Raw genomic sequence first — 26,514 nt, 5'->3', positions numbered from 1 at the left:
CAGCTATGCCAACACACGTTTCAACACTGATCTTCCAAAATTCGCCTCCCTAGCCATCCGCAGATCCAAAGCATAATGCTTCACGAATGGTAGATGCGATGACCATGTCGCCGCCAGGCAGACATCTGCCATTTTAATGCCTGACAGATGTGCCGCAGACGTTGCGTAGGCCCTAGTAGAGTGAGCCCGAACCGTCTTTGGCGGTGTTATCTTCTGGCTTTTATAGGCGAGGAAAATCAGTTCCACTAGCCAGTGAGCAAGTCTCTGGCGAGAGATTGGACGGCCCTTGCTACGCCCCCGGAAGGAGAGAAAAAGCTTTTTACTCTTCCTAAAGCCATGAGTTCTCTCCAAATAGTATAGGAGTGATCTACGCACGTCCAACGTGTGGAGGGCCTTCTCTAAGTCTGTCTCTGGACTACTGAAAAAAGTTGGCAGCACTATGTCTTGATTTAAGTGGAAATCTGTTACCACCTTTGGCAGGAATCTCGGATCGAGACGCATCACAACCTTGTGTGGATAGAATTGAGTGTAGGGTCTATCCATCCGCAGGGCCGTCATCTCGCTCACTCTCTTAGCCGATGTAATGGCTACCAAGAATGCCACCTTCAAAGTCAGAAACTTTAGCGAAATAGTCGCCAGTGGCTCAAAGGGTGCCTCCGTTAGGGCGGAGAGTACTAAAGACAGACTCCACTGCTCCAATGGGCTGCGCACAGGAGGGTAAAGGTTATTTACACCTTTCAGGAAACGCTTACATTCCGGGTGGGAGAAAACCGTGGACCCATCCCATCCCCTGTGCTTTGACGAGATTGCAGCCAAATGCAGCTTAATGGAGACATTCGCCAATCCACTCAGTTTGAGCGATGTCAGGTAACGTAGCACATCCCGAGGGGTCGCACGCAATGGCGTGACACTCTTCCCCTTCATATAACTCTTGAAGCGGTTCCACTTGCAGGCATAACTGCGTCTTGTCGACGCACGCCTACTGTTTAGTAAGATGTTGTTTAATAGTTGATTCTCCAAGCGGTCAGCTTGAGAGAGTGCACCTCGGGGTGTAACACCTTTCCGTGTTCTCTTTGCAACAGGTTTGGAGCCCTGGGGAACTTGTGGAACACTGAATGAGACATTCCCAGAAGTGTGGCAAACCACGGCTGGCGTGGCCACCATGGGGCCAGAAGTATGCATTTCGTTTGGTCCCGCAATATCTGCGCAACCACACGGCCCATTAACGGCAGCGGGGGAAAAAGATATAACAGCCCCGTCTTCCAGGCCCGTTGAAAAGCATCCCCCAGGGATCCCTGGCCTATGCCCGCACGCGAACAATAATTGGCACACTTTTTGTTGGCAACCGTGGCAAATAAGTCTATCGATGGGACCCCCCAGATCTCGAACACCCTGTCGAGATACATCGGGTTGATTTCCCACTCGTGTCTTTGGTTGAAACTGATGTCCCTGCTGAGCCTGTCGGCCAAGCAGTTGTCTACACCCTTTATATGTATTGCCACTGGGTGAATTGAATGTTGAATGCACCAGTCCCATATTTTTCTCGCAAGTAGGCAAAGAGACAGTGACACTGTCCCCCCTTGATGGTTGAGATAGGCAATCGCCGTCGTGTTGTCCAACTCCAGCTGTACTGACCGTCCCCTTATCATAGGTTCGAATGCCCTTAGGCCCTGAAACACAGCCAATAGCTCCAAGTAATTTATATGCTGAAGTCTCTGCAACTGGGTCCATGTCCCCTGCACGCATACGCTGGCGCAATGCGCACCCCAGCCCGCCATCGAGGCATCTGTCGTTATCCGGGAGGTGGGCTCCTTGGACACAAACTCGACTCCTTTGCCCAAATTGTCCATGTCTAGCCACCACCCCAGGCTGGCGAGGACATGTTGTGGTAGTGTCAAGTGCATATTCTGGCCATCCACATTGGGTCGGAAGTTGTGGAGAAACCAATGCTGCAATGTGCGCATGCGGAGGCGCGTGTGTGACACCGTTGCGGTGCATGATGCCATCAAACCCAACATCCGCTGGATTCGAACCGCTGGCTGCCGTGGAGTCCTCTGAAAGTGACGTATGAGTTCGTGCATTTGGGTAATTCTTTCCGCAGGTAAGAACGCTCTGGCCAATTTCAAGTCCAGCACTGCTCCGATGAAGTTCACTCGAGTCATGGGTTCGAGTCTCGACTTCTTCCAATTCACATTGATGCCGAGGCACTCCAACAAGGCTAGCAGCATCTGCACTTGGCGGGTCAGTAAACTCCTGTCGTGGCTCACCACGAGCCAATCGTCTAAATACGGATACAGCCTCAAGCCCTGAGTTCGCAGGTGGGCTACAACCACCGCCATCACCTTCGTGAACACTCTGGGCGCAGTAGAAAGTCCAAATGGAAGCACCACATATTGATAGATCTGTGCCCCTACTGTAAACCGGAGGAACTTGCGGTGACTCTCCTGTATCCCGATATGAAAATAAGCGTCCTTGAGATCCAGAGTAACTGCCCACTGTTCGTTCACCAGCAGAGGCAGAATTCCCTGCAGCGTCACCATCCTGAATTTCCTGGTCAGAATGAAGAGGTTGAGCCCCCTCAGGTCCATTATGGCTCTTATTCCACCGTCTCTCTTTGGTATCTGAAAATACCGGGAATAGTAGCCGGTCAGTCTGTTCGCCCATTGCACCCGCGTGATCGCCTGTTTCTCCAGCAGCACCTTGACCTCCTCCCGCAACACCTCCGTGGCCGGCGTATAGACCAGTCCAGAGAAGGGAGGCCTTGTCTCGAACTCCAACGCATATCCAGTCTGCACTATTCTCAGTACCCACCGGTCGGATGTTATGTTGTGCCATGCTGGCGCACGGCTTGCCAGTTTGATGTTGATCCTGGCAACTACAGGGCCGATGTAGTGGGTCCTGGATTGTAGCGTTGGACTTAATTGGCTGCTGCAAAACTGATGCAGTGGACGAACAGTCCCGTCAAAAGCTCTTGCTGGAAGCGTCCTTGTCGCCTTGACGAGCTGTTTTTCCTTTTTGTTTTTGGTTAAAGCCCTTACCGCGTTGGTAAGGTCTGAATTGTCTTCGGTATTCTTTGCGGTCCCGATACCGATCACTCTTTCTCTGATAATAAGTGCGGCTCCTTGCGGTTGAGCTGGAACCGCTCGAAGGCACCATAAAGGTGCGGGCAGTGAATTTAGATTTTTTTAACGTCTCCATTGACGTGTCCGTGTCCTCATGGAATAAACCTTTGCCGTCAAATGGCAAGGACTCGACTTTCTCCTTCATGTCTGCCTGCAGGGTTGCTGAGCGAAGCCACGCATGCCTGCGCAAGCTCACTGCCGTCACCATTGCTCTCGATTCCGTCTCCGACAAGTGTTTAAATGCGCTCAGTTGTTGGCGCGTTATTGCCGTTGTTCTTTCGTACACATCATTAAATCTCCATTGGAAGTCCTCCGGAGACAAAGAGGATGAATCCTGTAAGAGCGCATCCCAAAGTAAATGGTTATAGCGTGCCATACACGCCGCATAATTAGCAATACGAATTGCTAAACTGGAGGTGCTATAGATCTTTCGACCCATAACGTCCATTTTCCTCCCCTCTTTGTCAGCAGGTGTGGAATGACGGTGTCCACTCTTGGTGGATGAAGCGCAACTGACAACCAAGGAGTTCGGTATAGGATGACGTAACAGGTAAGAGTTCTCTCCTTCAGTCACCCTATACAAATTTTCAATGCGCTTGGAAGTCGGAGCCCCGACCCCCACTGAGTCCCATGCCACCTTCGCAGCCTTGTCTATCCCAGGAATCATGGTGAGGGCAACAGGATGCGAAGTCTTAGACCGCTTCATCATATTATAGACCGGGTCAGCAACGTCCGCATCCGGAGAGCTTACGTCCATGCCCAGGGCTTCAGCGATGTCCCTTATGAGGATGTGGTAAGCTTTCAATTCCTCAGTTGGCGAGGTGGATAGTTTTGGTGGCACATCCGAAGGGGGGTCAGACCTACGACTGATATCATCTCTGTCAGAGGCTGGTCCCGACTCATCGTCCTCACTGTCATCAGAGGGTGAAGATGATGGTTCAGAAGGAGGAGGTGTTGCTTTCCTCTTTCTTTTCCCAGCAGGTTTTTCTGGCATCCTCGTCTGGACCACAGGTAATTGTGAATTCTCTGGAATGTAGGTTTGAACTTGCACCAATGGTGTTTGTATAGGCAAGTTCACAGACGGCCCCTGATGGTCCGCATGCTCTGACTGCAGCAGCGGCTGAGCAAGTTGTCCAGCCTGCACAAAATTCCGCAGCCCTTGCACTGGTTGCATTTCTACCTGTGCCGCTTTCCAACGCAAGAACTCTGCATAATCATCCGGCACCCCATGGCGGAAACCGCAGGAATGAGTTGGCTGCAGCATTGTAGAGCACCCGACATCGGTTCTTGGATCCTGGACCACTGCTGGTGTCAGTGAGGCAACATGAGGCCGATCAGCCAGCTCTCCACCTCCAGGACCCTCGTCTAAGCCTGTCGACAGGAAGCCGCGAAACGTCGCACCCGAGGGTGTACTCGAACTCGACTCCAGCAGTTCTCTAAGTCCGTCCCCGTGTGTAGCCAGACTCGGAGTCCTTGGCGTCGAGGGGGACTGTGCCGGCGTCAATGCCGGTGACAAAAGATGAGGAATCCTCCTCAATGTCGAAGCCGTCAACACCGATGAAGGAGCAGTGTTCACATTCAATATCTGCTCCGGCACCGTGGACGCCGACGGAGGAATGGCATACACCGCCTGGGCAGTTATGGGAGGCTCCGATGCCGAGACTTGCAAATGTCTCGACGCCGATATCGACGTCGATGTCGATTCCAATGTCGACGCCTGTCCCAGACTGCCTTGGTCCAATCTCGATGTCGGCGTTGGTGTCGACGTCGAGACTAACGTCGATGTCGAAGCCGAGACCATCCTGACCGTCGATACCGGAGGTGTCGACGTCGAGGCTGTAGGGGACTCAGCCGAGTCCACGTCGTAAATCTGTGCTGCCGTCGGTGAGGGAGTTCGATGTCGAGACTCCTCACGATGGCGACCTTCCCTCTCAGAAGCATGACGATCTCTATCCTTATGCTTCCGTTTTTTGGAAACCTCCTTTGGTTTCTTAAACAGAGTGTCAACAGTGGTTTTAGACTGCTTATCAGCAGACCCACTGGAACCCAATCCCGGGGAGCTTGACACACCGGACTCCTTCGACATCGAAGCTCCCGATGTTGAACCGGAACTCATCGACGCCGACGGACGAGGAGTTGGCGGCCGAAGTGCCTCCTCGTATAACGCAGCTCGAAGCCTGAGAGCTCTATTTTGCCTAGTTTGTTTTGAAAACGAGCAGCATATCTTACATGCCGCCGTGTTATGATTCTCTCCTAGGCACATCAAACAGGCGTCGTGATAATCAGTCGAAGGCAACTTTGCTCGACACTTTTCACATCGTTTGAATGTCTTCTTAGCTTCCATTGTCCAAATGCCGTTCCGAGTCAAATTCAGTAAACAATCTTAGGAACAAACAAAGCAGAGTCCGTAATCAAGTCCGTTCACCGTTCCGAGTCAAAACCGTCCTGTACAAACTTCGAAGTTAGAATCAGAGTCCCAAATCAAGTCCGTTGTTCGTTCTGAAGTCAAACCAATTAATCCGCTCAGTAGAGAATAGTCAAACAGTCCGAAGTCAAAAGATTTGATAATAATTGAGGAGCAACAGCCAAGAGGTGTAAGCGCTTTGGCGGTCAAGAGAAAACTGAAGGAGAGGCGCCCCAACCGTCGATTCTAACGGAAGCTGCAAGGCACGTGCAGACGGGCGGGGCGCAAAGAGGAGCTAGCTAGTCAGCCCGGGAGGTCCCTGCGCAGGCGCAGAAACCCAGTTCTTATGGATACAATGGATCACAATCCAGATCATGGTGCAGCAGCCACATCCCAAGCATGGTGACCTGCACCATGCACAACTCACTGAGAATGTGAGTCGTTAGCAAAGAATAATGAACATTTCAAACCACACTAATGAGGATCCATACTTCAACAGCTTAGTTCTCAGCATTTCAGCTGTAAGGACACACTGACTGAACTAAAGGCAACCTGGAAGCTGGTCAAGTGCATTCTAAAAGGCCAGTCACCCACAACCAACACAACTTTTGGCGCTTTTTTTTTGCCAGCTGTCCTGGGCGAAACCTTCCTGGGTACACACAATACCAACATCTTCTGAACATCCAAGACAAACACAGATGGCAGTGCTTCCCTTTGTGAATGTGGTTGCATCTCTGGGGGTATAATTGTGTCTCATAGTGACAGGTCAACCCCTTGCTCAGGAGAGCCTCTACCAGCTATACAATTGGCGGGGGGGGTGAGTTATACCTCACCACAATTCTCTGAGGGCAGGTTCTGATTAACATTGCCTTGAACACGCGAGAACATCGGGTCTTTGGAACAACACACTTGTCACTGGTGGACACACCAATACACCCTTGGCACATCTGTTAATCACATGAGAGGGATGCTCATCTGAATCATCCCTCTACAAATGTTTCAAAAAGTTTTGGAGTGCATGTAGAGGGACGATTCACCTGAAGCAGCCCAAAAGGTTGTTCCTTGGCTGAACACATTGCTACACAACTTACAGGCCTGCTTGTGTTTGTTGCAGTCCTCCAGCTTGCTTACCAAGGTCAACATCTCCTGTCAGTGGGTAGAATGTTTTAGCACCACATTTTCAAACCGTACCTCTTTGGCTTGCTTGACATGAGTTGCCAGAAGGGTCCGCACCTCAGAAACCTAACAGCTGCTCATCAACTACTGGTCAGACCCAGGAATGCAGCTGTGCTGCAGCTCCCACACAAACAAGGTCCATATTCCTCTAATGGTTGCCAGCTCGGCAATCACTCTTCTCTCCTGTCATGTGGCTTTGTCATGGAACCTTACATTACTTGCGAAATCATCTCAGCTGAATCGTGGCACAGAAATAAGAGGGCCCCAAATGTAATGCCCACATGATTGGCATGAAACATACCAGCTAGGACTAGCAGGCTAAGAAATGCTTTCAGTTCTGTTAGGTCAAGGTGCTTCCATCGGAACAGAGGAAGCTGCTGCCTATGGAGCCAGACCGTTGGTCCATCTAGAGCAGCACTGTCGACTGGCAGTGGCTCTCCAGGAATTCAGGCAGTATTTGGATTCCACCCCCAAATCCGGATGAGGGTTAAATATATTGATTCCAGGAATAAATACTTAGAAAGACACAAAAGAGACTGGATATCTTTGAAAGTTTCAGAGGCAAATCTACTGTGACAGGCTGCTTTGTAGCCACTTGCGTACCTTGCACTTACACACTGACCTGCTTAATGCTGTTTGCCAAGCCAAGCATTTCAAAGTGGCTTCACAAGAGCCACGGTTGCTCATTAATGCCAGCCTGTCATTCAGAACATAAAAATTCATTCTAGTCACAGCAGCCCTAACTTCCCTATGGGACACAGCTTGAATGATAGAATTAAGACAATCCCGCAGTCCACTGCTTGTGTGCGTTATCTTCAGTGTAACAACATCCTCAGAGGACAGCTTTAATGTGTCTAAAAACCTGAAATGAAACAGAAAACCAAATGATATTTATGGATGATTTGAAAAAAGGATTAACGAAGCAATTAATGTTTGTTTTATACCTTTATTATCAAACAAATCTCTCTCTCTCTCTCTCTCTCTCTGGCTGTTTTTAGTGTTTGGGCAGCATTTGCCTTCTTGTTTTAAAGAGCTGGCCCTCAACTTTTTTATTTTACAGTGCTTTTTATTTACTAAGTATTAGGTGATTTTTCACAACACTATTAAGCATGTTTTACAGATATCAACAAAAGCTACTGATGGGCAAGTAGTCTCAGCAACTCTGGGGGTCCAAAGTCAATGAAATTTGCATGGGTTCAATTTAGATTGGGTCTGGATTAACTCATTTAAGAACAGATTGAATTTGGAATCACTATCACTTACTTCCCTTCCCAACCAGCCCTCCTTATCCTGGAGGTGAGTGGAGGCAGAAGTGGGAAGGCCTCATTTTTAAAGACCTGAATGGTCCTGCAAGCACATGCAGGAGCGGCCATTGATGCTACAAAGCACTAGGGATGTGCATGGAACTGGTGACTGCTGGTTGAAAGGTGTGTGTGTGTGGGGGGGTAACTTTAATGACTGGGGAGGGTGCTCTTAACACACACACCCTGCCACGTTTTTCCTGCCGGCGCTGTTCTCAAAAACGACCCCGCCGGGGCAGCAATGTAGCTCCTTGCCACCCGGGCACACTGTGGACTGAAAGCGGCCACTGCAATGTGTGCACACGCAACAGCCAATTCCAGCCAGCGACATACCGGAGTGGTAAGGAGTTACGCTGTCAGCCTAAAGGGACCATTTTTGAAAACAGCACCAGTAGGGCAAACATGGGGCGTGGGAAAGAGCACCCTTCCCAGTCCTTAAAGTTAACCGGCCAAACCGCCGGTCTTTTGAACCGGTTCGGAGGCCCTTTATGATTATGTGCACATCCCTACAAAGCACTGGAACCTGTAAGTGCTCTTGCTTCAAAACATTCATAGATGCTCCTGCCTTGCTATAGGTTTATTTTCCTTCCTCAGTTTGGCACCATAACTAAAAGATCCACAGAATCCTCTCATAAAAACAGAGATACTTTTAACGGTTGCGATACTCAGATAAATACTTTTTTTTTTAAAGGAGGCCTAACTAGTTGTTGGGGATTTTCCCTCTGTCCAATCACTCTTCTCTATGGTTACTAACCTCAAGGGAAGGCTGCTGACAACTCTTTCCCATCAAAACCAAGATAATATATTTCATATGGTGAAGCAGAGTTTTCCCTCCTATCTGACAGGCACAGAATCCCAGATTAACCATTATTGTACTTAGGGACGCTCAAAAATTTTCTTTAGTCAAGGCGGCTGACCCTGACCACATCTGAGAACAGCATTTCCTAAAGTAAGTGGACCAAGCATCCAGAACTAACGCAATTTTGCTCTGGGGGTCAAGATTTTACATTTACATTGTGAGAGGAGAAACAGACCTTAGGATATGGATTGCGGGCTGACAAGCTAACATATCTTTAGAGTGCCGAAATGTGTCTCTTATGCCACTTTGTGCCTGGAGTTGGGTTCCTATTCCATTGCCTGTCGGGCTTGGGAGCTTACACTAATTCGCTGGCTTAACTTCTGCCTTGGGTCTCAGGGATCATTGTACATCCAACTTATGTGGAGGGACAACTTCCCTAACTCCTGGCTATCTGTGGTTACCAAAAAAGTGCTGAGTTTGGGGCTTTCTCCCTCCAGTTTATTGTCCCTTTCTCTTACCAGCGCCAAGGCTATTACGATCCAACGTCTTAGAGACACTGAGTATCAACGCCTTGTCTCCCTAGCGAATAGATGTTGTTCTCCCATATATCTTGGTATTTCCCTTCCTGCTCGTAATCATCCTGCCAAATATCTTTCCACGCTCCATCTGGTCAAACTGAGGTCAGCCTTTGCAAGAGCCAGGCTGAATGTTCTACCCTCTGCCTTGCTCCTTAGAAGGTTTTGCAAGGATGCCTCTGTATCAGGGCTATGTTCTTGTGGTGAGGGCTGCTTAGAAACAGTTGCCCATGTACTTTTGTACTGCCCTCTGTTTCATGACTCAAGGAAAGAATTACTGACCCCTTTATTTGTTCAGTTTCCAGGAAGGCCCAACTCATTTTATCTTAATTTATGTCTCACTGATGTGAATGAGAGTATTATAAAACTGGTTGCTAAATTTTTATATGGGGCTATGAAATTGACCTCTCGTCATGGGGTTTTATGAGACTGATTGTGTATCTTTTAGTTATTTTATGTTGTGTATATATGCCTGCTAACAGTCAATAGTTTTAATTTTGTTTGGCTTATGGCTGTAAATAAAATGGTGGTGGTGGTGGTGGTGGTGGTGATGATGATGATATGACAAGCTAATAACCCCAAGTGCATTCCTTAAGTGTATTCTAGTTAGAAGATCACCCAAAACTAAAATCCAATTTCTATAGCTTGAATTCTAACACAATACAAGGGGACTGTTAATGTTACAAAAGTATAACAACTTACTCTTGGGCTTTTGTCTCATAATTTGCAAGTTGCAGAACATTGTCAATCCCATGGAACCAAGACAAGTTCCAAGCCATTTTAAGCATGTCCAACACAGGTTTTAAGGTCCAGAATTCACAAGAAAATGGCAACACCACTGAATTAGGGCTCACTGCATGATGAGCAGAGATTCTGACAGGTAGATGATACCTAGCGGTGGGTGAAGGAAATATTAAAAAGATTTAAAAGTTGTTATTCTAGAACACCCATATTTGTGAAAAGATAATCTGATTAATATATAGCTTAGACTAGACGTGTTCTTGTTTCACAGTGGAGAGAAGAAAGAAATGGGGTCCCCAAGGAATCTGTACTCGGACTAGTGCTTTTTGTTCATAAACTATCTACATTTATGAGTTTGCTCAGAAACGATCTACAAATTGGTGTAAAGCAAGGTGGCCAAAATTGCAGATGGTACCAAAGTATTCAGGTTGGTGAAATAAAAATAAGATTATGAGGCATCTTGTGAGAAGAGGTGCAGGGCAACAAAATGACAAATACTGTACACAGCGTAAACAAGGGTAGAGTGATGCATATTGCAGCAAAATATGTCCTAACTGCACATATACACTGACAGAGTCCAAGCCGTCTGTATCAACCAGGAAAGGGATCTTAGGATCGTGGTGCATAGCTAATAAAGTTCACTTAGTGTGTGGCAGCTATGATGAAGGCAAAATCCATGATAGGGATCATTATGAAGAGGATTGAAAATAAAAACTACCAATATTATGTCTTATACACATCTATGGAGCTGCAACATTTTGAATACTGTCTACTGATCTGTTCACCACATCTCAAAATGATACTGTAGATGTGGAAAAGGTGCAGAAGAGGGCAACATGGTTCATCTTGTGTCCTTATATATGAGCTTTGCATCACATATCTCCTGTTGAGGCCACTGATAAGATCCACATCTGCTTAGCTTCAACAATGCTGCAACATGAGCGTGGGCAGATGGCAGTTGCAGGCACTATGAGGAGCTAACGAATTTTGCCCAGTGTTCCATGAAGGCACAGAACCCCATATTGATGAGTGTCAATGGATCACGATCCAGATCATGAGATACTTCTAGACCATTCAATGGACAACCAATATAGTGAGCAGAAGTGTGCCATATGATACTTCTAGACCATTCAATGGACAACCAATATAGTGAGCCAGAAGTGTGCCATATGTTCAGTCTAGTGATTGGAACCTTCTGCTATTCCAGAATGCAACCTGTCTTTACGGGGAGCCTCACATAGTACATTACAGTGGTCAAGCTGAGTGTAATGAATATTTGGATCACTGAGGCCAGGTCTGCACTCACCACATATAGTTGCAGCAATTGCACCAGCCAAAGTTTGAAAAGGCTCTCTTGGCTACAGTTGTTATTTATTCAATTTCTGTACCACCCTTCCAAAAATGGCTCAGGGCTCAGTTGTCACCTAAGCATCCTTAGACAATGCCTGCTCCAGGAGTATCCCAAGATACAAAAATTTTAAAGGGAGTGCAACTCCATCCAATAAGATTAAGAGACCTTAATTCATATTTATAACAAAAATAAACGTCTTCACAATCTGATGCAAGACCATAGCAAAGCAATGCATTGTTATGCTTTCTTCTTTGTCAACCCCACTGCCTCTCAAGATCATCTGGGGAGGTCCGGTTGAGGTTACCACCAGCTGGGTTGGTGGAGAGACTCGAAACTGAGCCTTTTCTAGAGCTGCCCCAGAACTCAAACTCACTTCCTAATAAAATTAGAGTTTTCCCTTCTCTAGACGTTTTTAAAAAGGAACTAAAAACATACCTGTTTAGTCAGGCTTTTAGTTTATAGCTTTAAAGTTTTGGTTTTTAGAAGGGGTTTTTTTTCTTTTAAATTGTTTTAATTATGTTAATGTTTTAATGGTTTTTATATTGTGAACCGCCCAGGGACGTTTTGTATAGGGGAGTATTATAAATGCACTAAATAAATAAATGGTTACAGAGACTTACCGCCTTACAATAGCAACAGGCAAGCTAAAAGAAAGAATGACAGAAGACTCATGGGACACACCATCAGCCCTATAAAAAGAAGATATTTCTATCAAAAAAGCATTAAGTAAACTCATGTCTTCACCCCACTTTATCATGTATATTTCCTGGCCAACATCCAAAATAATGAACTGCTGGCAGAACAAATTATCACGACTACAATTATCTACGACTACAACAAGCAAATTATCATGACTAAAAAAACCCCAGCAGGTTGCTTACCTGTTCTTCTAATACTCATCTGTCCTCTTATATGATCGGGCTTTGTGCCTGTGCAAAGACCTTTGAGTTATCTACGCTAATTTCTCTCAAACAGGCGATAGCTCCTCCCCTTCCAGTGATCACATGTCCTCCCCCTCCTTCAGTCCCTTCGTCCGTCAACCTAGAGAGGGGAGGTTGGGCAGGCATGTAAGGACACAGATGACCACTAGAAGAACCCAAGTTACAGGTAAGCAGCCTGCCGTTCTTCGACATGATCTCTGTGCTTTATACAACTGGGTGCATAGCAAACTGTACCCAGTGAACATCTTACCTGGAGACGGGAGTTAGGTGAAGAGCGACTGTAGGACGGCCATGCCAAAGGCTGCGTCTCTTCTAGAGCAGATATAATGATGAAGGACATAATGATGAATAAAGAAATATGGGGATGCCCAAGCAGAGGCTTGGTATATGACATCCAGTGGAATAGATCTGTTGAAGGCCACTAAAGTTGCTACTGCTCTGGTGGCATGTGCTCCGATAGAGGAAGGTATCTCTTTCTTGACCAATTGGTAAGATAATGTTATCGTTTTGACTATCCATCTGGAAATGGTCTGGGAAGACACAGCTTTTCCTTTGTTTGGCCCAGTATGAGCAACAAAAAGTGACTGAGGGGAGCACTTTGTGATGGTCCTATGCACATAAAAGACAAGTGCTCTACGGACATTTAGGGTATGCAGGTGCCTCTGTGCCTCATCCATAGGGTTAGGAGAGAACACTGGTAAGGTAAATGGTTGAGACCGATGAAAAGAGGAGACAACTTTGGGGAGAAAGGCAATGTCAGGGCGAAGCACCACCTTGAACTTGTGGAAGACCAGGTAAAGCGCATCCACTCTCAGAGCCTTTAACTCTCACACTCATCTGGAGGACATGATGGCTATGAAGAATGTCACCTTGCAAGAAAGGAGATCTAGAGAAATAGTCTGCATCAGTTCAAAGCAGTGTTGTATGAGGCAGGCAAGCAATAGAGAGAGGTCCCAAGATGGGGCCATGATAGGCGAGTCTGGGTATAGGTGGGCTAGACCCTTCAACAAGTTATTGAAAATAGGGTCCTTGAATAAGGATGTAGATTGAGGTGGTGAATGTGCCACAATGGCCACAAGGTGGACTCTTAGGGAAGAAAGCTTGAGGCTGGATTCTTTCAATGAAAGGAGATAAGTAGACACAAGCTCTGTAGAGATCTGTTCAGGAGAAATGTTGTAAGAGTGAAGAAAGGCAAGGAAATGCATCTACTTATGGTGATAGGACTTTATTGTTGCAGTTTTCTTGGATGCAGACAAGACTCGTTGTAAAGGCTTCAGGAAGAGGACCGTATCCACCATGCAGTGAGATGCAGTCTTTGGAGGTCTGGGTACAGGAGCTGTCCAGCGTATTGGGAGAGAGATGAGTCTATATGGGCAGCTGGCGGTGGTCACCTGATGTGAGGCACAGAAGGAGGAGAAAACAGGGTCATATGGGCCACCATGGGGCTATGGGGATGCACTTCAAATTTTTCTAAGTACTCTAGGTAGCAGGGGAATTGGGGGACACAGGTAAGCTGTCCTCCCTGACTATGGAGTCGTGAAGGCAACGCTCAGGGAGTGAAGACCCCTGCCTGCCATGGAGCAGTAGAGGAGGCATTGCTTCTTCAAGTGCGATATAAAGAGATCTACCTCCAGGTGGAACCAATGGTTAAACAGGGAGAGTATGAGGTCCCTGTATAGTTGCTACTCATGAGAGTCCACCCCTGCTCTGCTGAGGGCATCGGCTTGAATAGTGGATGTTCCCTGTATGTGAGCCACTATGTGGGGTGATAGAGTGTTTGATGCAACAATGACCAGAGGTTGAGGGACAGGTTTGAAAGGCTGATTGAGCTGGTGCCTCTTTGTCTGTTGAGATAGGCCTTGGCCGTAGTGCTGTCAGTCTGGTTTCTAACTGCCGGAGATGGGGTAGGAAGCCCTCAAGAGCTTTGAAGATGGCCAATAGTTCGAGGAAGATGTGATGTTTCTTCTTTGTTCCAAAGGCCTTGAATGGACAAGTCTTGGACATGGACCCCCCCACATTCTGTGTTGGACACGTCCGTGGTGAGGACGTGTTGCAGCTGTGAGGGGTGAAATGGGGTGCTAATGGTGAGATTGTGCATGTCTGTCCACCAAAAGGAGATACTGATGGTTCTTGTGAGGTATGCTTAGCCAGAGAGAGAGAGAGAAAAAGAGAAAGAGAAAGACATAAATTATTAATGAACCAGTTCTGTAGAATCCTGGAATAAAGTCGGGCATGGAGGAAGTATGTGCGTTGTTGAGGCCATGTAGCCAAGATGCTGCTGAATGACCCAAGCCCTGTGGCGGCATTTACGTGCTACTTCAGATGCCAAGGAGATGAGAGCATGGATTCTACATTCCAGTAGGTAAAGCTTTGCTTGTGCAGAGTGGAAGATGTGGCCTAGGAATTCTATGCCCCTGGTTGGAGTTAGTTTAGATTTGTTGTAGTTGATCAGGAGCCCCAGATCATTCAGGAGGGCCACCATGATGGCGAGGGAGTGGAGAATTGACTGTGGGGTATATGCTACTAGGCGCCAGTTGTCCAGGTACAGGAAGACCTGAATACCCTGTTTCTGTAGGAAGACTACCACTGGACCCACACATTTGGTAAATACTCGCGGGACTGACGCCAGGCCAAAAGGGAGGGCATGGAATTGGTAGGTGGTGTTGCCTGTCTTGAAGCGTAGTTAGCACCAGTGTTGAGGGTAAATGGTGATGTGTCTGAGGTCCAGTGAGACGAACCATATGCCCCTTTGCAAGAGTGTTAGAATGGTAATGATTGTGATCATATTGAAATGCTAGGTGATGCAACGGTTTAGCTGCTTGAGGTCCAGGATGGGACAGTGGCAGTGTTCCCTCTAGCAGAGATTCCCAGATGTTGTTGACTACAACTCCCATAATCTCCAGCCAAAGGCCATTGCAGCTGGGGATGCTGGGAGTTGTAGTGAACATCATCTGGGAATTCATGTTAGAGGTTTGTTTGATCTAAGATCGTAAAACTACTAACTAACTAACTAACTAATTTTAGAAGGAACACTGGACAGAGGCCTCCATCATGTTTGGGTACTGAAAAATATGGAGAGCGGAAACCCTGTGAGGAGGGGTTGAGGACTGCTATTGCCTGTCTGTTGAATAACAAAATGACCTCTGGAAGAAGGACAGGGGTGGCTTTGGTAGTGACTGGGTCATTGGATGGGGGTGTAGATGAAAATTCCAGCATGTATCCAATTCTTATTATTGTGAGGACCCACAAATCTGATTAATGTTGTCCTATGCTGTGAGAGGGAGACAGATGGGTCCCCAGGCTGCACTGGAAGGAAGAGTCACTGCTTCTTGGTGAAGGTGGAAGATGGTCTAGGTTTGTTGGGACGTGTGCGTTGTGTGGAATATGTCGGACGTTTCCCATAGGGCTGATATCATCTGTACAAAAGTAGCAGTCACCCTACTGGATTTGGGAGGCAGGCCGTTGTAGTTGAGTGCAATGCCATCTTCTTTGTCTTTGCTGCCTAGGTGGGGGTGGGGTTTGAAATCTCATAGAGCGAGCTGTATTACACAGGCATTGTTGGACCTTCTTTAAGGTTTCAGTCTTATCTGAAAAGTGCGTTTCCATCAAATGGCAAATTTTCTACACGGGCACGGGTGTCATGCAAGCCCAGACGAGCGGAGCCAAGCATGGCAGCATATCACTATGGAGGTGGCCATGACTTTAGTGGAGCACTCAGCAGAGTGTCTGGCAGAATCAAGCTCTTGTTTGATGAGCTGGGTCGCTTCTTTGAGGAAAGTTTTAACAGGGTCCTTATCTGGTGGAAGGTGGTCCAAGAAAGGTGCCAGATGTTCCCACAAGAAGTGGTTGTATTGGGCGTTATAAGTCTGGAAATTAGACAGCTTGAAGTGTAAGGCCGAGATGGAATAGAGGCACCTGCCAAAGGAATCTAATTTTCTGCCCCCCTTGTCCGGAGGTGTGGAATTAGAGTGTGATCTATTCTTTGAAATAGAGGATTTCACCACCACAGAATTAGGTGTAGGGTGACGCTGCAAGAAGTTCCCTGCCTGGCCATCCTTTGTGTGGACCCTGTAGAAGGTATCCAGGCATTTGGTGGGTTGAGGTGTGATGGGAGACTTGATGTGTGAGCACTGCAAGATATTCCCCTCAGGGGATGAAGCCGCTCTGGGAAGAGCAGAAGGTTTCAAGTTCCCTCCCTGGCTTCTCCAAGATAGGGCTGAGAGAGAGATTCCTGCCTGCAACCTTGGAGAAGCCACTGCCAGTCTGTGAAGACAATACTAAGCTAGATAGACAAATGGTCTGACTCAGTATATGGCAGTTTCCTATGTTCCTATGAGGTAATGAGGATGGTCATGACCAGCAGGTTTTAGCAAAGTCCATTCATAGGAAGGGAAACAGGGGCTCATGTGTCTGCTTCAATAAGACCAAATAGAGGATCCGGTTTGGCTTTGCTGGGCAAGAGTGAAGTTGTCATGAGGGAAATATATTCTGTGTAGAGCTTGTAATCCTCTGAAGGGGATCCTGGCTTGGGATCAGTTAGTAGGTTCGAGGGGGAGGAACCCCGGGATGCAAGGTCCGACTGGGTATCACCCTCTTCGTCAGAGACTTGGTCAGAGACCTCTTCAACATTTTGGTCTTGTGGGGATTCTAGAGGGTCATGTTGGGTTGTGTTTACTGGAGTGGTCAGAGTAAGAGGAACCTGTGGTTGGTCCTGAGGAGGGGGGTTCTTAGTTCAAAGGTGGGGGCAGCTGGTGTGTTCTTGCAGGCAGATATTGTGGTTTATCTCATTGTTGGTGCTAGGCTGTCTAGATAGTGCTGGAGGTGGAGGCATAATTGGTTTAGGCCTGCTCAGAGGTCTGGAAACGGTGTGTTGAGGAAAGCAAGATCTATCTCTTGGAGGTTGGTAATAGTCCCACTGGTCCAGCTGGGAGTGAGAAGTTCGGTGCGGGGTCATACGGGTTTAATTCTCTAGGGTAAGAGGCCAAGGTGTGGTAGGATCCAATTATCATAGTAAAGATCAATGTAGCGAGAATCCTCTCATGAGCGATGGGTAGTATAAGAGCACAGCAGGGTAGACTGCAGGCATGTAGGATTTGGGTACAGTGACTCAATTTCATCTGCAAAATCTTCTTCCTCCAATGGCCTATCATCGTCATATTGGAGTTGCTCCTGGATGGCAACCCCCTGGTCTGACTGGCTTTCCTGCTCATCGTGGGCTTTGCTTTCTGAGAAAATGTTTTTGTGTTCCTCAGTATCGAACTCAGTACCGAGGAGCCCCTCAGGGTCAAGCTAGCCTGCCTTGGTTTCGAGGGCCTCGGATTCGACCTTGGGTTCATGGGGCGAGCGCAACCGTTGTTGTAACTGAGATGTCTCCTGTTGAGTGGACAATGTCCACTTCTTTTTCAGCTTCAGCTTAAGTGAGGTGGAATTCAATGGAGCACTGTGCTTCAGAGGCTTGGCCAATAGTTGGTCTGGCTCTCGTTTCTTTTTCTTTTGGGGGATCAAGGTCGAAGTGCTGGAACTCAGGTGGTAAGGTTGGGGGAGAATGCGAGGGTAAAATCAAAACACTAACCAAAAATAGAAAGGAGCAAACAATAAAAGAAAGGTCAAGAAAAGAAGAGAGATCTTCTTTCTTTTTTTTTAAAGCTCGGAGCAACTCACAAATGCTATCATTCTGTCGAAAGAGGGAGGACATGTGACCACTAGAAGGGGAGGAGCTACCGCCTATTTGAGAGAGAGAAATTAGCTTGGATAACTCCGATGAGGTCTCTGTGCAGGCGCAAAGCCCAATCGTGTAAAGCACAGAGACCATGTCGAAGAACCAGGGATTTACAGAAGTGCGCTACTGCATTCTTGCACAAGTGTCCCCATTACAACAAACTAAGTATGCCACAAGTGCAAGCATGCTTATGGTAATGCAATACTAGTTGGGAGCAGATGCTTCAGGCTTAGTGCAACAAGCTAGCACAACAGTTTTGTGCTAGCAACATGTCCTTCTGCAAGAAGTTTGTTGGTCTGAATGTCAGCCACTATTACACTTTGAGTGTTCTTAAGTTTATCAATTTAATCTTAGCTTTATAAATGCTTGTGAAACATATGCACACAGTTTACTATTGGCTAGATCCAGAGAATGTAAGCTGAGTTCCGCTTGTGCAATGTAACCTTTCCACCCCTCCTCACTGAGCTCCTCAAAAATCCACTAGAGGGGTCAGGAGAGCCTCTGGATTAGTGTCTAATAGGGCACTGTGAGAGAACAGTGTCAGCAGAAATTGAGGGGCAGGAAGAGGTCGCATGGTCAGAAGTACCTTTCTATTTGTGCAAAGCACCTTTGGATCCAAACTTTATTAAAATAGTTTAATAGGGAAAAGAATAAATCAATCTGGATAGTGATTCCCTGCGACAGTCATAATCATGGGTTCTGTGCCTGCACAGACCTGCTCCGGGTAGTAGCCGTTAGCTCCTCAAGACGCTCTTAACCGCCTCTGCACGAGCCTGCAGTTCACTATACTGGCAGTTAGGCATCCCATTCAGTTTCTATCTGACTGCCTAGGCATTCAGACGCTTCGGAAAGTTAAAGCTCCTCAGCTATATATATATATACTCTTGATTTAAGTGTATTTGAACTTTGGACTGACTGACCATTCTTCTGGGACTCCTTTTTAATAATAATAATAATAATAATAATAATAATAATAATAATTCAATTTCTATACCGCCCTTCCAAAAATGGCTAAGGGCGGTTTACAAAGAGAAATAACAAATAAGATGGCTCCCTGTCCCCAAAGGCCTCACATTCTAAAAAGAAACATAAGACACACACCAGCAACAGTCACTGGAAGTACTGTGCTGGGGGTGGATAGGGCCAGTTACTCTCCCCCGCTAAATAAAGTGAATCACCACGGTAAAAGGTGCCTCTTTGCCCAGTTAGCAGGGGTATAGCATATAACTGGAAAAAAGCATCTAAAGCATATAACTGGAAAAAAGGAAGTAAAAAAAGAACAGAGGGAAAATTGGCAACGGACAAACGGAACAGTAATCGAAAAGTTCAGCGTTTTCTGGCCCTATACTCCCCTACCCCATCCCCATGAGCGAGGGATCAGTGCCTAACACCACCACGGCTGGAGGTGGAAAATCTAAGGGCGGCACTCGAGAAAAAAACCACGCTTAAAAAGTGCCAGGGCTGCGGGAACAAACTCCCTTCAACCGATGGGCATCAACTTTGTCTCCAATCAATGTGCTTGTACCAATGGGAACAAAGCAAAGATACCAAGTCCCCTAAACAAACAAACAAACAAACGAGGGATGGAAGGGTAGGTTGGGGGAAAAGATCCTTGAAAATATTGGGAATATAATGCTGTGTTTTTTCAGCAGTGGTAATATTGAAAGCCCCCATTTCGTAAACATTTGACTTGTAGAATTAAACTAGAATGCATAATAAGTTACTCTAAAGAAATTGTTAATGCACCATCAGCTAATATAAGACTGAAACATCTGGGATTAGGTTTCAGTTTTACAACTCAGTATGCTGGCCTTCTAAAGCACTAATACTGTAGTCTGTAGCTCTACTTTAGATAAAGTGCTTTTTAGCCTTCAGCCAATGCAGGCAACACACTTAGCAGCCCCTGGGTGAAGTTTTTGAAATGTAATCTCAAGAGGCTCTTCACATTTTGATTATTTACAAACTTGGTGAAGTCACTATTCCATTCATAGGTCCACTACTGTAAATGAGGCCTTCTCCAATATCACCATGGTGAAGTGAAGTCACAAACTAGTAGTTTTATTATACCAACTTAACAGGAAAGACACTTGTCAAAAAGTCAATACACAAATTGAATATTAATTTATAATCTCTCTTGGCTGGCACCAGGAAGAACATACATTTTGCATGGCATGTTAATGAAAGAAAGCATAATAAAGATCAATCACTTTAGGGTTAGCCTACCACATCTCTTTTCTTGCTGTTTCATCGAACAGTAGTAAGCAAAGTAACGCTGCTGCTTCACGCACAACAGCACCATAATCTTGGAATATCAAGGTAACTAAGAACAAAGCAATAGCAATTAAGATCTATATTCCCCAAAAAATCATAAGCAACAGATAATAAAGCTACAGGGCTGCAACCTTAAACTTTTGCTTCAGAAAAGAATCAGATGCCCAAGCCTAGATTCTTTCTTAAAACATAGTATCGCCAAGCTGTGACAGAAATGCTAATCATATGGAGATGGAAGACAGGAAATGCAAAAATCTAAACATTTTTGAAAGAAAATACTAGAAGATCCCAACTTGGATCTAAGTGCGCTTGAGCAAATGAAAGCTACTTTCATTTGCACAAAGAGGCAGGGTGATCTTCACTCATCTCCTCTTCCTGTGGCAGCCACATGACATCCTGTCCTGGAAGGTCCTCAGCACTCAAGAGAGCCACAGGGGACTGCAGAAGAAAAGTGGAGATGGGGAAAACCCTTTCCACCAAACCAATTCTGTCAGTGTGATGAAAGTTAGGCTCCAGGTTTAAATGTTTTCTACCCAGAGTTGCCTATACAATCAGATGGTTAATATGAAGTTCACGTAATAGACAATCAACCAAATTCATGTTTGTTAAAACCAAGAAGGAATTCCTGCTTGCTGAGGTAATATTGCATTGCTCGTAGCCTCCAGTCACTGTACACTTGCTTCAAATTGCAACCTTTGTGAAGTAACCTCCCTGCTTAGGACAGACCAGTCAGTATTCATTTCTGAAACATGAGGGAGAGTGGGGGCAAACACCTATGGCTGCCCATGAACTGTTATGCATTTAAGCTTTCTTCAGCATCATTTTTAAAAACAGATTGAGATTACTGATTATGTAAACAAGGCCTCTAAACCTGCATCTTCTTTTTTATAGGGAATATAATGGATAAAAATAAAAGCAAGCTTTGGAAAGAGTCAGGTTTAGTCACCACATCCTATTGACCAAGTTAGCTTAAGTGTTCCAAACCAGCAAGCAACTGTGTTCTTATTTCCTGTATAAGGTATTATAGAACAAGAGAAGTCTCATTTGCACGCCCTACTGGGCATACCTGAAACAAGTCCAATTCTACACATAGCATCATGCAATTTAAACATATCTAAGATGTTTAGCCTTTGTAAATACTGGAACACCTATCAGACTCTTGTTCCTGTAAAATGGTTATGGAACAATATTTTTTCCCTGTACTAATTGCATTCTAATTATTTGTAATTGAAAACTTATTTTATATCAAGAGCAACATTCAAATCTAATTAGTCATTGATTTCAATGATACTTAGTCTTTATACAAGTTAAATTAGTCATTTCAATGGGACATCATCATGACTAACCTAGAAAACTCTGGACAAAATTCAGACTAATATAAAGTGAGCCTCAATAAATATTCGATACAGAGTCTATCCCAGCATTGATAATCAGAAACAGTAGTGATTTCTACTTAATGTTTAAGGCCTAAACAAAATAAATAAGCAACAACACAGTCTTATGGCCCTAAATTTCATAATATTTCAGAACAATTATACTATGCTTTAATCAATTTTACCTCTAAATAACGTGATCAAGACATTAGGTTGGTATGCCAATGACAGTCGTTTAGCTGGATCTGCATATACAAATTTCCGTAAGAGAGCAAGAGATGGCAACATCATGCAGTCCATCATCTGTCAAGAGGGGAAAGCGTTCATTAACAGGGGTAAAGTAGTGAAATCATTGGTGCATCCCTCCCACCTTCTGCTTCCTTAGCAACTAAAAGGACTTAAAACTTGCACAGACCTGCTCTTTCGCCCACTCCCCTTCTCTCCCTTTTAAATCCATCTGACCCATAAGAGTCAGAGTCTTGTCCAGAGTTACAGCAACCAACAGCTGATTTATAGGATTTTAGTCACAAAAGCTAAACATTTTATAATGCAGATAAAAATTTTAAAGACATTAAAATGGCTTCTCTCCGACACAGTACACAGAATATATTGTTCCTTCTTGCAGCAGTTGGCCTCTGCAATGGGGATGTGTGATGTGTCCCATTCTCAGAGTTTGGTTAAATGGTACACAGGAAAGCAGAGAAATTACTCTCAGTTCCAGAACGACCTGACCCAAGTGAAACAAGGAAGCAGAGTTTGGAAGTCCTTTCCTCCCCCCCCCCCCCCCGCCCACATTTCATGAACCGATCAAACCATAACTCAAGGCAGGCAGGCAGTGCCTGCCTGTGTCTGGATAACACACCATGGCCTTGGACTGGTGCTGGGCCCCAGCTGACAGACTGACACATGGGTCATGGGTGCCTGTCCATATTTCATCTGCCATGGTGGTCGTTCAGTTCTCCATTATTCCTTATGAGCAAAACAAGCAGAGTGCATATATTTTGCAACCCTACCTTGAAAAACCAACACTGCAGAACAGAAGCACAAACAGTCGCTCCCAACACAGAACATATTGCATCAAACACACAATCCAAAGATGGCCAAAAATGAATCATTGACCCAGAATCCACTACCAGCCACAGTGCCTGCACTACAGTAACAAGTTGCTCTCTCACACACAATTGTAACTCCTTACAACAGCTGCTACAGCAGCACCCTTAGTAGCCAGCAAGCATAGCCATGTCTTCACTCAGCCACAATTTGACTGAGTGAGTACATCTTGCAATGCAGACCAGAGCAGTGAGTAAGCCCTGCTTAGACCAGAAGGAAACAGGAAACAAACTACCTAGATACCTGCTTACCAAGGATACCTGTTGAGTAACAGTGAATAACAGCAAGAATTGATCTTTGGGAACAGTAGCAAGATTGAGTAAATGTAAGAACTGATTCTGTGACACACTACAGGAAGCTCTTGATTTATTGTACACCTAAAAGGAACTACTGATCACCTTTTGACCCTTCAGCTACAACCTTGGGACTCTTTCATTGTCATTGTGTGTTTCTTTATTGTTAATACATCCATACAATTGTCCATTTTGTGAATTACTACAGATGTGTAAGGAACTTGTTTGTATGGCATTTTTTGGATACAATGGTTTTCTATGAAATATGATATTGATTTATGGTGTGTAATTTTTCAACAGATTACTATACACGGTTTATATACATATTCTTAAGTACTGTATATGGTTTCTTTCTTTATGACCCGTGTGTCCTCCTTACTTTTCATTCTTTCAGCCTGACACATGGGTCAGAACACCGGTCCATATCTCATCATCGGCCATGGCGGTGGTGTGCGTGTGTGTCTGCATGTGTCTACAGCACTAATGGGCAGAGTGTGACACATCTGGGTTTGAGGTTGACCGTAAGTTACTCAACCTCCATGGCCAGACCTGGGTAGCCCAGCAGGGGAAAGTTGGCCTTCAGGAAGACAAGCTGCTCCATCATGTTAGCATCCAAGTATGAGTGATGGGGTGTCACAACACCACAAGCCATGGAGAACACCATCTCACTCTGGATGCTGCTTGGCAAACTGTCCGGCAACTGCTTGGAGAACTGTCTGGCAACCATCACCAAGTCTGGCCAGACTTGGTGATACGTTCCCCAAAACAGGATCAGTTCTATCTCCTGACACCAGCTCCAGCAGGTACTGCAGAAAACTCTGCTCAACACTTCTGCAGGCCTCAGGGGGCTCCTCCCGTACCCCTGGGAAGGTGCCAAGGAACCCCTCCATGAACCACTCAATGGAAGGCAGAGGTGGGAACGCCGGCTAACATGGCCATGTCAGGGACACCACGCTGCTGGATGCAGAAGTGACAGTGATGGTAGTAGTGCTGCTAGGGGTGGACTGCGCAATAAGCAGTAGGCGCTCCAGCACCCTCCTCCAGGTTTAGACCCGGCCTCCTTTACTTGGCCTGTGTAACCTCTTGAACCAGGAGGTCCCTCAACCTGGGCAGCTAGTCAGGGGTGATGGCATTGCCCTTCATCCTTGAGTCACAGAGACAGGGCAAAATATGCTCTACCAATTTACCCAAGGGTGCCCTGAGCCAATTCATGGCTCCAGCCCTCAACCCACCTGCCAAGGCAATTCCTTCCACAGTGGTAGGTGTGGTCTGGAGCTCGCCCATTGTGTTCTCTAAGTGGACGAAACCTGGCTCGGTGTTGCGTCTCGACACACAAGCTGATCAGGGCAACACAGAATAGTTCAAGTGTCAAAACAACCTCGGAAAGCAGCACCCAGTCCCAGCTGGACAGGTTGCACGCTTCCAAGCCACACCTCCTTACCAGGCACCAGAACAAGAGAGAGGTGCAGTTCCACCGGGTCTGTACATCCTGAGGGATCAGATAGGTAGGATCAGATTCAGGTAGGCCCAGCTCAAGCTGCCTCTCCCTGAGCATATGCCTACCCTTCTCACTCTGCTGGAAGTCGATTGCTAACTTGTGGCACTTCTCTGCAAGAGCAGCCAGGGCAGCAGCAGGATGATGCCCAGTGCCTGCAGCATGGATGTCTTGTAGGGATGTGCATGAACTGTGGTTCAAGCACAGTTCGGGAGTGGGACCCAGGAGCTTTAAAGATGAGAAGAATAAGCCCTTATCTGCTTGCTGCCACTCCATGCAACTTCCTGCTGGGGCAGTGCGCATGCCAAGAATCCCAGTGCGGCTCTAGCATGCACATGGTATCTGCACATGCACAGGTGCCATGTGCATGCTATGTGGGGATTCTTGGGACACGTGCCACCCACCTGTGTTTTGCTTCATGGGAGGGGCCAGAGGTGCATCTAAGTAATTTTGGAGCAGCTGATAACACCTCCTCCTCCACTGCCACAGGAAGAAGAGCTTCTTCCATGACAGGGGAGGAGCTCCCCCCTACTTCCACCTCAGTGGCCACAGAGGACTGTGCTGTGGGGCCAGGCTCCTCCAGATAGGAAGGCCTGCACGCAACTGCAACTCAGGGAGTGTGTGCCTCTTGTGGTCACCCCTCCATGACCAGCAGCATCACCCCTCCCTCTGCCTGCGACTCTGCTCCTGGTCTGCTTAACACCCTCTCAGACATCTTGGATATTTTAAAAATGTAAACCCTAACCCTGATTTGCCGGGGTGGTGGTCAGGGTTGGTCTCTTGATGCTCTGCATGCCACACACAGTGCTATCAATAGCACTGTGGTGCACCCAGAGAAGGTTAAAAAAATGAAATCCCAACCAATAAAGCATCAGGCTTTATTGGGGAGGGGATGTTTTAAGAGGCGAACAAGCAACAATGGGAGAAAGTGGAAGGGAAGGGAAGGGAAGGGAAGGGAAGGGAAGGGAAGGGAAGGGAAGGGGATTACTGTGGTCTCTCTCTAACCCAGCTGCCCTGTCCTATAGTCCTGCCACCTAATCCCTCCCTTCCCAAAACAACCTGATCGGCAGGGGGGTGTCTCACCTATCTGTGGTCTTCAGCTGGAAGCTTCCAGTAGTGTCTTTGGCTGGAGTCTGCCAGGTGTCACTATCAGAGGCATTTTGGGGCCAAGCAAACACTGGGACTTGACAGCTGATGGGAAGGCAGGTGGGCAAGAGTCAGGTACCCACACACAAATCAATCAATCAAAACAGAAAAAATGAAAAAAGGTAAACAGAGGAAGCCTGGCAGGCAGGTAGCACACACCAGCCTACAAAAACCAAAAATTAATCCACCAGGCACAGGCAGCAGCGGCAACAGGGCTGCAAAATTAAAAAATACCACCCCACAGCACACCCCAGTTATTGAGAACAAATACAAATAAAATTCTAAGTAGCATCCCAAACCTGGGTGGTGCTGGTACAATTTAAATAAAATTTGGTGGGGGTGGGGGGGGGAGAATCACAGTCCCCCCCCCCCGCAGTTATTAAAAGGGGTCAGTATAGTTAAAGCCCCCAGTTATTAAAAAGGGGGCTGCCTATAAGCAAAGCAATGAGAGAAAGAATCTGCAAAAGAAAATAAAATCCAAACAGCGCTTTAGTTAAGCCACTGGACTGCTGTTATTATTTTAAAATAATTGGGGCGGGGGGGGGGGCACTGCAGTGCACACACACAGTTATTAAAGTCACTGAGGGTGCAACTGGCTAGCAAGAATAATAAAGAAAATTCCAAGCAGAACCCAGTTAAAGGCACTGGTGCTGCTGGTATCAGAGAGAGAGAGAGAGCGAGAGAGAGAGAGAGAGAG

The 26,514-nt window shown here is 46.4% G+C and overlaps 1 protein-coding gene across 8 annotated transcripts in view; it reads right to left on the bottom strand.

Moving 5' to 3' along the window:
* RTTN (rotatin) overlaps nt 1–26,514 on the bottom strand; it is a 186,965-nt gene that overhangs the window by 102,428 nt on the left and 58,023 nt on the right. For 5 of the 8 annotated variants that reach the window (XM_053250104.1, XM_053250105.1, XM_053250109.1 and 2 more), the window contains 5 exons: nt 21,959–22,076; nt 20,353–20,449; nt 12,090–12,158; nt 10,080–10,268; nt 7,325–7,564 (listed from right to left, as the gene is read on the bottom strand). In XM_053250104.1, the coding sequence (XP_053106079.1) occupies nt 7,325–7,564; nt 10,080–10,268; nt 12,090–12,158; nt 20,353–20,449; nt 21,959–22,076 (713 nt within the window). Of the gene's footprint in view, nt 1–7,324; nt 7,565–10,079; nt 10,269–12,089; nt 12,159–20,352; nt 20,450–21,958; nt 22,077–25,754; nt 25,862–26,514 lie in introns of those variants that run through there. The other 3 variants (XM_053250111.1, XM_053250107.1, XM_053250106.1) reach the window with 3 other exon arrangements.

Source organism: Hemicordylus capensis, chromosome 4, assembly GCF_027244095.1.
Source record: "Hemicordylus capensis ecotype Gifberg chromosome 4, rHemCap1.1.pri, whole genome shotgun sequence".
Lineage (NCBI taxonomy): Eukaryota > Metazoa > Chordata > Lepidosauria > Squamata > Cordylidae > Hemicordylus > Hemicordylus capensis.
The sequence above is the reverse complement of the archived record's forward strand: the minus strand, read 5'-3'. Positions and strand labels throughout refer to the sequence as shown.